The sequence below is a fragment of the Pezoporus occidentalis genome, unplaced genomic scaffold, assembly GCF_034315485.1.
Source record: "Pezoporus occidentalis ecotype Australia unplaced genomic scaffold, CSIRO_AGI_Poc_V1 ctg559, whole genome shotgun sequence".
NCBI lineage: Eukaryota > Metazoa > Chordata > Aves > Psittaciformes > Psittacidae > Pezoporus > Pezoporus occidentalis.
Window position 1 is genome coordinate 5251 of NW_026915898.1, and position 11284 is coordinate 16534.

General features: G+C 62.0%; 1 protein-coding gene across 2 annotated transcripts; it reads left to right on the forward strand.

The window, feature by feature from the left end:
* The first annotated feature begins 4778 nt into the window (after positions 1–4778).
* LOC134173832 (epithelial membrane protein 3-like) lies at positions 4779–7870 on the forward strand. Of its 2 annotated transcripts, none has more exons than XM_062638247.1 (5): positions 4779–4816; positions 5303–5388; positions 5838–5940; positions 6485–6625; positions 7684–7870. In XM_062638247.1, exons 2-5 carry the CDS (start codon positions 5311–5313, stop codon positions 7836–7838), a joined length of 477 nt encoding a protein of 158 aa, XP_062494231.1. In that variant the 5' UTR covers positions 4779–4816; positions 5303–5310; the 3' UTR covers positions 7839–7870. The 2 variants fall into 2 exon arrangements, with proteins under 2 accessions (XP_062494231.1, XP_062494229.1); XM_062638245.1 differs by lacking the exon at positions 4779–4816 and adding an exon at positions 4951–5037.
* The last annotated feature ends 3414 nt before the right edge of the window (positions 7871–11284 follow it).

Below are 11284 nucleotides of genomic sequence, written 5' to 3' on the forward strand. Positions count from 1 at the left end.
TAGCCCCCCATAGAGCCCCATAGACCCCCAGAACCCCCATAGCCCCCCATAGAGCCCCATAGCCCCCCATAGAGCCCCTATAGCCCCCCCTTTACCCCTGCTCAGCTCCCGCAGCCGCTCCCGCCCGCCCCGGGCCCGATCCTGCAGGTCCCGGCTCTCCTGTTCCAGCGCCTCCAGCACAGGGGGGGCCGGGGAGCGCCCCCCCCACGGGGACCCCCCCGGGGCCGCTTCCGCTGCAGCCACCGCGGCCCGGAGCTGGGGGGGGTATAGGGGGGATATGGGGTGATATAAAGGGTCTATAGGGTGATATTGGGGTGCTCTGGGGTGATGCAAGGGGGCTATGGGGTGATATGGGCGGCCAATGGGGTAATGTGAGGGGGCAATGGGGTAATATAGGGGGGCTATGGGGTGATATAAGGGGTCTGTGGGGTGATAGAGGAGGGCAATGGGGTAATATAGGGGGGCTATGGGGTGATATAAGGGGTCTGTGGGGTGATACAGGAGGGCAATGGGGTAATATAGGGGAGCTATGGGGTGATATAAAGGGGCTATGGGGTGATATAAGGGGTGTATGGGGTGATACAGGGGTGCTATGGGTGATTGGAACTAGGTGATCTTAAGGTCCTTTCCAACCCTAACTGTTCTATGATATAGATAGGTGATATTAGGTGACTGGGGGGTGATATAGGGGTGCTATGGGTGATGTAAGGAGTCTATGGGGTGATATAAGGGGACTATGGGGTGATTTAAAGGGTCTGAGGGGATGTAGGGTGCTATGGGGGGGTCCCACCTGCAGGAGGCGCTGCTGCAGCCGCTGGAGCTGCTGATGCTGCTCGGTCACCAGCAGGAACAGCGAGAAGGTTTGGGCCCCCCCTGCACCCCAAAGCGCCCATTGGGGACCCCCAACATCAATGCCCACCACCCTCAGACCCCAAAGCGCCCATTGGGGACCCCCAACATCAATGCCCACCACCCTCAGACCCCAAAGCGCCCATTGGGGACCCCCAACATCAATGCCCACCACCCCCAGACCCCAAAGCACCCATTGGGGACCCCCAACATCAATGCCCACCACCCTCAGACCCCAAAGCGCCCATGGGGGACCCCCAACATCAATGCCCACCACCCCGGAGCCCAAAGTGCCCATTGGGGACCCCGAACGTCAATGCCCCCCACACCCCAACGTCAATGGGGCCCCCCTGTCCCCCAACCCTTTACATCGCCCCTCACCCTCCTCTTCCTCCTCTGGCTCCTCCTCAGGGGTCTCCAGCGCCTCAGGGGGGGGTTCAGGGGGGACCCAGGCACGTGCTGGGGACACACACACCCCCCATCAGCACCCCGAAAAACAGGGACCCCCCCTTGCTGCCCTATGGGACCCCTCAATTGCTGCCCCATGGGACGCCTCCCTTGCTGCCCTATGGGACCCCCCCCGTTGCTGCCCTAAGGGAGCCCTCATTGTTAAACTATGAGACCCTGCCATCACTGCCCTATGGGACCCCCCCCCATTGCTGCCCTGTGGGACCCCCCCTTGCTGCCCTATGGGACCCCTCAATTGCTGCCCCATGGGTCACCCCCCTTGCTGCCCTATGGGACCCCCCCATTGCTGCCCTATGGGAACCCCCCCTTGCTGCCCTATGGGACCCCTTATTGTTACCCTATGAGACCCCGCTGGGACCCCCCCATCGCTGCTCTATGGGACCCCCCCCATCGCTGCCCTATGGGACCCCTCATTGTTACCCTATGGGACCCCGCCATCGCTGCTCTATGGGACCCCCCCATTGCTGCTCTATGGGACCCCCCATTGCTGCCCTATGGGACCCCTTATTGTTACCCTATGAGACCCCGCTATCGCTGCTCTATGGGACCCCCCCCATCGCTGCTCTATGGGACCCCCCCATCGCTGCTCTATGGGACCCCCCCCATCGCTGCCCTATGGGACCCCCCCATCGCTGCCCTATGGGAAGCGACCCCTCATTGTTCCCGGCGCTGCTGACCCCCCCATCGCTGCTCTATGGGACCCCCCCATTGCTGCCCTGTGGCACCCCTGGACCGTTCCACTGTGCCGGTACCGGGGGGGGCCCGGGCCCGCTCCTTCGCCCGCAGGAAGCGCCTCAGGTCCCGGCGCTGCTGCCGCCGCCTCCCCTGCTCCTGAGCCTCGGCCTCGGCCTGAGCCCGGAGCTGCCGGAGCCGGGCCTGGAGCCGGGCCCGGAGCGACTCCGCCTGCGCCCTGCGGGGAGGGGGATATATAGGGGGATATGGGGTATAGGGGGTATGGGGTATATGGGGGGTATGGGGGTATGGGGTATATGGGGTATATGGGGGGTATGGGGTATAGGGGATATATGGGGTATATGGGGGGTATTGGGGTCTCTGCCTGTTGCTCTCTGCAGCCGTCTCCTGCTCCAGCACCTCCTCGATCTCCCGTTGGGTTTCCTCCAGCTCCTGCAGCCAATCAGAGGCCTCCATCACGGCAGGATCCACAGCCTGGCCAATCAGAGCCCTCTACCCCCAGAGGGCATCCTCCTCCCAGCCAGTCAGCTCTTATCACCATTGGATCCCACTCTCAGCCAATCAGAGCCCTCCATCCCACCCATGTTTCTAATGGAGGATTCCCCCTTCCAGCCAATCAGATCACATCACTAAGGGATCCCACTCCCAGCCAATCAGATCACATCACTAAGGGATCCCACTCCCAGCCAACCAGATCACATCACTCAGGGATCCCGCTCCCAGCCAATCAGATCACATCACTAAGGGATCCCGCTCCCAGCCAATCAGATCACATCACTAAGGGATCCCGCTCCCAGCCAATCAGATCACATCACTAAGGGATCCCGCTCCCAGCCAATCAGATCACATCACTCAGGGATCCCACTCCCAGCCAATCAGATCACATCACTCAGGGATCCCGCTCCCAGCCAATCAGATCACATCACTAAGGGATCCCGCTCCCGGCCAATCACAGATCCCGCTCCCAGCCACAGATCACATCACTAAAGGATCCCGCTCCCAGCCAATCAGATCACATCACTAAGGGATCCCGCTCCAGCCAATCAGATCACATCACTCAGGGATCCCGCTCCCAGCCAATCAGATCACATCACTCAGGGATCCCGCTCCCAGCCAATCAGATCACATCACTCAGGGATCCCGCTCCCAGCCAATCAGATCACATCACTAAGGGATCCCGCTCCCAGCCAATCAGATCACATCACTCAGGGATCCCGCTCCCAGCCAATCAGATCACATCACTCAGGGATCCCGCTCCCAGCCAATCAGATCACATCACTCAGGGATCCCGCTCCCAGCCAATCAGATCACACCGCTGATGGATCCCATTGTTCCCGCTCTCACCCTCTCCCGCGCCCGCAGGAGCCGCCGCAGCCGCCGCCGCTCCCCCCGGAGCCGCTCCAGGTCCCGGCGCAGCCCCGCGGTGACGCGGAGCCAGGCCCCGAGCGCTGCCCCCGCCTGCCCCATAGAGACACAGAGGGACCCACAGAGACCCATAGGGACCCACAGAGACCCATAGGGACCCATAGAGACACATAGGGACCCACAGAGACCCATAGGGACCCATAGAGACACATAGGGACCCACAGAGACCCATAGGGACCCACGGAGACACATAGGGACCCACAGAGACCCATAGGGACCCATAGAGACACATAGGGACCCACAGAGACCCATAGGGACCCACGGAGACACATAGGGACCCACAGAGACGCATAGGGAACCACAGAGACCCATAGGGACCCATAGACACCACATAGAGACCCATAGAGACCCCATAGACATAGACACGGATGGACCCCCCCATGGACACACAAAAGGCCCCCATAGATTCCCATTAGCACCCATTGACCCCCCATCGACCCCCATGGACCCAGGCATCCCCCATAGGACCCACATGGACCCGCACCCCGCCATGGGACCCCCCCGCCATGGGTGCGGGGCTCCTCACCCGCTGCAGCTGATCCTCCAGCGCCATCTGTGGGCAGAGAGCGGGGGGTTCCCACCGGGACCCCCAGGTGTGGGGCCCGGGACCCCGCAAAGAGCCCTCTCCTGCTCCATTGGGCCCCCTTCTGCCCCACATCCCCCCCACACCTCAGCCTCTGCTGCTGCTCTGTTGGGAGCAACCAATGGGAGGCAACGCCAGCGGGAGGCGGGGCCGAGCTCCCCCTCCCGGCCCCACAACTGCCCCCTAAGTGCCCCCCCTGCCCCACCACCGCCCTGTAACCCCCCCCACATCTCCCTTCTGCCCCCCCCAACCCCCTCCCTCTGCCCTACCGCTGCCCCCCAAGTGCCCCCCCCCCCCATGGGGCTCCAGCCGCACAAGTGCCCCCCACGTGACCCCAGGAGCCTCCGCTGCCCCCCAAGTGCCCCCGGTAAGACCCACACGTGGAGGGTGGGAGAGCCAGCGGAGACCACGTGACGACGCTGCCGTTGCCATGGTGCCGCCAGGGGGGTGTGGGGCGTGGCCGTGCTGCACCACGTGACTCCATTCATCCCCCCCCTCGTCCGCCCGGGGCTGCGGTCACGTGGTCCGATGGGGGTGTCACCATGGCAACGGCAGGAGGAGACGGGCCCTTGCCTTGTCCAATCAGAGGCTGGGAGGGGCCCTGGCGTGCGGCCAATCACAGGTGAGGCGTGGATTTCCCCCCCCCCCTTTTGATGCTGCAGCCAATCAGCGCCTCAGCCAATGAGAGCCCAGCACAGCAGTTGGGCACTAAACAAATCGACCAATCAGGGAGTGATCTGTGTGTGTGTGTGTGTCCTCCGTGGCCCAGGGCCACAGCCAATGGGATCCATGGATCCAGTGGGTCCCGCTCTGGCAGCCAATCAGAGGCTGCGGTTGAGGCTGGGGGGGGGGGGGGAGGGGAGCAGGAACCAGAGGCCCCTCCCCCACATTGGTCCCCACCCATTGAGCTTCCCGGGGTGGGGGGAGGGGCCTCTGGGTGTGCCCGGGGTGGGAGAGGGGGAGGGGCAGCGGCGTTTGGGGCCCAAAACGGTTTTGGGAGCGTCCGGACGCCTGCGAGGGTGAGGGGGGGGAGGGGGACACGGGGGGGGAGGGGGCGGGGAGGTGGGAGCTTGGGGGAGGTCGAGGGGGGGGAGGGGTGGGGGGAGGGGAGGGGGGAGGGGAGGGGGGGAGGGGTGGGCCTCTTTCCCCCTCCCCTCCCCCACAGCTGTTTCCTGCCCACATCTGGAAGTGATTGAGGGGGGAGAGGAGAGCGGGGAAGCGGGGGGAGGGGTGGGGATGGGGGTCACGAGGGTCCCTCTGACCCCGCCCCCTCCCCCCCCCCAGTTCCCGCCATGAGCTTCCTCCTGTTCGCGCTCACCGGGCTCCACGGCCTCGGCCTCCTCCTGCTCTTCATCGCCACCCTGGGCAAGGTGCGACCCACAGCGACCCATAGGGACCCACTGCAACGCATAGCGACCCATAGAAGGGGTTGGGATGCACAGTGGGACCCATAGAAGGGGTTGGGATGCACAGTGGGACCCATAGAGGGGGTTGGGATGCACAGTGGGAACCCATAGTGGGACCCATTGCAGGGAGATAGGGGGAGGCTGGAACCATAGCAGGGGATATGAGAGGGGGTTGGGCCCATAGCGGGACTCACTGAGGAGTATGGGGTGTATTAGGGTGTCTCTGGGTTTCTATGGGGTGTCTATGGGTGTCTCTGTGAGTGTCTATGGAGTTGTCTATGGGGTCTCTATGGGTGCCTATGGGGTGTCTATGGGGTCTCTATGGGGTCTCTATGGGTGTCTCTGGGGGTCTCTGGGGGTCTCTGGGGGTCTCTGTGGGTCCCAGTGCCCCACACGCCCCCTGTGCCCCCCAGGCCTGGTGGGTGCTGCCGGACGGGGGGACCCTGAACCTTTGGTACGACTGCGAGTACCTGAACAGCACCCATGGGTGGGCCTGCACCAGCACCGGGGACAGCCGTGAGCCATGGGGGCTATGGGGCAGGGGGGGGGCTGACGGGGACTATGGGGACAGGAGGGGCCAGTGGTACCCATGGGAGATGCGGGATGTGTGGGGCACAGAGCACCCGTGGGGGTCAGCCATCGGGTACCTGTGGTGCCCATGGGGCTCCATATGGGGCACGTGGGATGTGTGGGGCACCCAGCACCCACGGGGGTAGATGGAGGGTTCATGGGGTTATATGTGTGTGACCCACAGGGCTACCCACGTATCATGCATGTGTCATACATATGTCATACGTGTACCATACCTGTACCATACATGCCATGCACGTGGCATACATGTTGCATGTGTATCATGCCTGTCATGTGTGTCATGCATGTGTCATACATGTACCATGCCTATGCAACACATGTACCATACGTGTGTCATACATACCATACATGCATCATACATGTGAATCATGCATGTGTCATACATGTACCATACATGTACCGTGCGTGTACCATACATATACATTACGTGTCCCACACATGCATCACGTGTGTCCCACGCGTGTCCCAGCCTGCCTGCGTGCCACACGGGGGCTCCTGCCCACGGCGCTGCTGCTCTCGGCCGCCTCCTTTGGGCTCTTCCTCTGGCAGCTCCGGGGGGGGCCCCGAGGGAGCTTCTTCACCCCTGCGGGGGGCACCCAACTGCTGGCAGGTCAGTGGGACCCCCCCATATAACCCAATGGACCCTCCCAACCCCCATTGAACCCAATGGACCCTCCCAGCCCCCATTGAACCCAATGGACCCTCCCAACCCCCATTGAACCCAATGGACCCTCCCAACCCCCATTGAACCCAATGGACCCTCCAACCCCCACTGACCCCTCTGGACCCTCCCAACCCCCATTGAACCCAATGGACCCTCCCAACCCCCATTGAACCCAATGGACCCTCGCAACCCCCATTGAACCCAATGGACCCTCCCAACCCCCATTGAACCCAATGGACCCTTGAACCCAATGGACCCTCCCGACCCCCATTGAACCCAATGGACCCTTCCAACCCCCACTGAACCCAATGGACCCTCCCAACCCCCATTGAACCCAATGGACCCTCCCAACCCCCCCATTGAACCCAATGGACCTTTCCAACCCCCTCATTGAACCCAATGGACCCTCCCAAACCCCCCATTGAACCCAATGGACCCTCCCAACCCCCACTGAACCCAATGGACCCTTCCAACCCCCATTGAACCCAATGGACCCTCCCAACCCCCATTGAACCCAATGGACCCTCTCAACCCCCATTGAACCCAATGGACCCTCTCAACCCCCATTGAACCCAATGGAACCTTCCAAACCCCATTGAACCCAATGGAACCTCCTAACCCCCATTGAACCCAATGGAACCTTCCAAACCCCATTGAACCCAATGGAACCTTCCAAACCCCATTGAACCTAATGGACCCTCCCAACCCCCATTGAACCCAATGGACCCTCCCAACCCCCCCATTGAACCCAATGGACCTTTCCGACCCCCATTAATCCCAATGGACCCTCCCACCCCCCCCCCTTGAACCCAATTCACTCTCCCACCCCCCCCATTAATCCCAATGGACCCTCCCAACCCCCCCATTGAACCCAATGGACCCTCCCACCCCCCCCATTGATCCCAATGGACCCTCCCACCCCCCCCATTAATCCCAATGGACCCTCCCACCCCGTGGCCCCGCCCCCCGGCGCCGCAGCGCCCCCTCACGTTCTCTTCCCGCAGCGCTGGCGGCGCTCTTGGGGGCGGGGCTTTACGCGGCGCGGGGAGGGCGCCCCCTGGCGGGCGCCTTCGGCTACTGCTTCGGCCTGGCCTGGGCGGCCGCGGCGCTGGCGCTGGGCAGCGGCTGCGCGTATCTGCGCCTGCGCAAGGGGGCGTGACCGCGCCGGGACACGCCCCCCGCCGCCAAGCCCCGCCCTCCGCCACGGCGCCCCCTGCTGGGTCCCCGAAACGGCCGACCCAGGCATCGGTCAGTGACGTCATTGCACTGTGATGTCATCGATGGTGTCAGCGTGGTCAGTGATACGGACAATGATGTCATCAAAGGCATCGGCACGGCCAATCACGTCAACTGAAGACCAGTGCGGTCAATGACGTCACCAATGGCGTCAATGTGGTCGATGACATCCTCAATAACACATCATCAATGGCGTCAATGTGGTCGATGACGCCATCAACGGCATCAACATGGTCAATGACATCATCAACAGCATCACCAGTGGCACCAGCACAGTCAATGACATCATCAATGGCAGCAACAGAGCCAATGACGTCACCAACGCGTCAACATGGGCAGTGGCATCATCAACAGCTTCCATGCAGCCAGTAGCATTCCCAATGACGTCATCAACAGGACCAGCGCAGCCAATGACGTCACACCAGCGGCAACGTGACCGCCAGCCTTGCCAACAGACTCAATGTCACTGATGACATCATCAGTGACATCACCAACAGCACCAGCAGGGCCAACAGCCCCACCAGTGACACCAGCATGGCCAATGACGTCACCTTGACGTGGTCGTGACGTCACCCTCCCCTGGCAGTGATGTCATGGGCCGGGTGTGATCTCATTGGCTACTCCCCACCTCCATGCAGAGGAATAAAACCTGAACACCCAGTGCACTGTGGGTAATGGGGGGGGGGTCAGACCCTCTGCATTGCCCCCAGGGTGCTGTGGGGTGCTATGGGGTGCTATGGTGTGCCATGGGGCGCTATGGAGTGCTATGGGGTGATATGGGGAGCAATGTGGGGTTTAGGGGGGTGCTGGGGGCTACAGGCCTGGGGAATGAGCAGTATTTGGGGGTGCAGGGGAGTGCAAAAGGGGATCTGGGGTTATTTGGGGGTGTTTTGGGGTATTTGAGGTGTTTTGGGGTCATTTGGGTGTGTTTGGGGGTATTTGGTGTGTTTTGGGGGTATTTGGGTGTGTTTGGATTATTTGGGATTATTTGGGATATTTGAGGTGTTTGGGGGATATTTGGGGTGTATTTTGGGGGTACTTGGGGTATTTCGGGTGTTTTGGGGTTATTTGGGTCTATTTGCGGGTATTTGGGGTTGTTTGGGGGTATTTGAGGTGTTTTGGGGGTTGTTGGGGTCCTGGCGCCCCCGTCATTGACCACGCCCCCTCCCACACAGGCCACGCCCCTCAACTCTCTGCAAGCCACGCCCCCTGCGGGCGGGGCCAATCCGGCACAAGGGCGGGAAGGGCGAAGGCGGGAAGGGGGCGCGGAGGGGGGGGTCCTGCCCCAACGCTGCCCCCCCCCCACCCCCCCGCTCCGGGCGTTGGACGGGTCCGGAGGGGGCGGGGCCAGGCGGGAGGGGGCGGGGCCAGGGGAGGGGCGGGGCTGGCTCCGGGGCCGGTGTCCCAGTGACCGGCGGCAGCTGCGGGATGCGGTGGGGAGCGTGAGAGGTGAGCGGCGGGACCCGCAGCGGCGCCCCATAGAGCCCCATAGCGACCCATAGCGACCCCAATACACCCCATAGAGCTCCACAGCATCCCACAGCATCCCAATGATACCCAATAGCACCCCAATGACATCCCACAGCATCCCAGAAAGCTCCATAGCATCCCATAGCATCCCAATGATAGCCAATAGCATCCCAATGACATCTCATAGCACCCCATAGTGCCCCAATAGCACCCCAAAGACACTCCATAGCAACCCAATGACACCCCATAGCACCCCAATGATACCCAGTGGCACTCCATAGCATCCCAATGACACCCCACAGCCCCCCCAATAATGTCCAATAGCACCCCAATGACACTCCACAGCATCCCAATGATACCCAATAACACCCCATAGCACTCCATAGCACCCCAATGACACCCCATAGCACTCCATAGCACCACAATGATACCCAATAGCATCCCACAGCATCCCAATGGCACCGAATAGCCCCCCAACACCCCCCAATAACCCCCCCGCATACACCCGAACACACCCCCCTACACACCCTGGCCCCCTGCAATGCACCCCAATAGCCCTCAGGACCCCGTCACCCCCTCCCATCACAGCCCTGCACCCTCTGACAGCCCCACCATCCCCTATAGCCCCCAATAGCCCCCAACAACTCCCCTATAACCCCCAATGCTCCCCAATGCACCCCAATACCCCCATTGCCCCCATTGCCCCCATTCATTCCCCATCGCACCCGGGGGGGGGGCGGGCGGTGGGACCCGGCCCCGGCCCCGCAGCGGCCCCGCAGCCGCCGCCCCCGCCCCTGCATTTGTATTCAGCGAGCGGCGGCGGCGGCGGCTGCGGCAGGGCGGGGGGGGCGGGCGGGGACGGGCGGGGGCAAAGGGGGCAATGGGGGCCATGGGGGGTAATGGGGGGCAATGGGGGACAAAGGGGGTAATGGGGAGATAATGAGGTAATGGGGCAATGGGGGGTAATGGGGGGCAATAGGGGGTAATGGGGGCAATGGGGGACAAAGGGGGTAATGGGGGCAATGGGGTAATGGGGGGTAATGGGGGATAATGGAGGTAATGGGGGTAATGGGCAATGGTGACAATGTGGGTAAGGGGGTAATGGGGGAAATGGGGGATAATGAGGGTAATGGGTTGTAATGGGGGGTAATGGGGGTAAGGGGGTAATGGGGGGCAATGGAGGTAATGAGTGTAATGGGGTAATGGGGTAATGGAGGTAATGGGGGATAATGAGGGCAATGGGGGGCAATGGGGGGTAATGAGGGTAATGGGGAATAATGGGGGCCATGGGGCAATGGGAACCCAATGGATGAACTGGGGGGCAATGGGGGGGAAGATAAGTCCTGACCCTCCCCTTCTCTCCCTTTGCCAGGTGCAACCCCGACCCCCTCCCCAGACCCCCTGTTTCTGCCCCCCCCCAGTCCTTGTCCCTGTCCCTGTGTCCCCAACACCCCCCGCCCCCCCCCATCCCCCCCCAATTACCTCCCAGACCTTTGTCGTCCCCCCCTCCCCCCAAGGCCGAGATGTGGCTGAATCCCCCAGGACGGAGCTTGGAATGGGTAGGATGGGGGGGGACATTGGGAACATGGTGGGGAGGGAATAGGATGTTGGGTATGGGATATAGGGTATGAGATAGGGGGTATGGGATATGGGGTAAGGGATATGGGATATGGGGTATGGGATATGGGATATGGGGTATGGGGTATGGGATATGGGATATGGGGTGTGGGATATGGGGTATGGGATATGGGGTGTGGGGTATGGGGTACGTGGTATGGGGTATGGGGTATGGGATATGGGGTATGGGGTATGGGGTATGGGATATGGGGCATGGGGTATGGGATATGGGGTATGGGGTATGGGATATGGGGCATGGGATATGGGGTATGGGGTATGGGA

What these genes read in the sequence shown, in the direction of transcription:
- LOC134173832 (XM_062638247.1), top strand. Translation starts at nt 5,311, where the DNA reads ATGAGCTTCCTCCTGTTCGCGCTCACCGGGCTCCACGGCCTCGGCCTC. An exon ending in CACCAGCACCGGGGACAGCC is followed by an intron (nt 5,941 to 6,484) that starts GTGAGCCATGGG and finishes CGCGTGTCCCAG; the next exon opens with CCTGCCTGCGTGCCACACGG. An exon ending in GGGCACCCAACTGCTGGCAG is followed by an intron (nt 6,626 to 7,683) that starts GTCAGTGGGACC and finishes CTCTTCCCGCAG; the next exon opens with CGCTGGCGGCGCTCTTGGGG.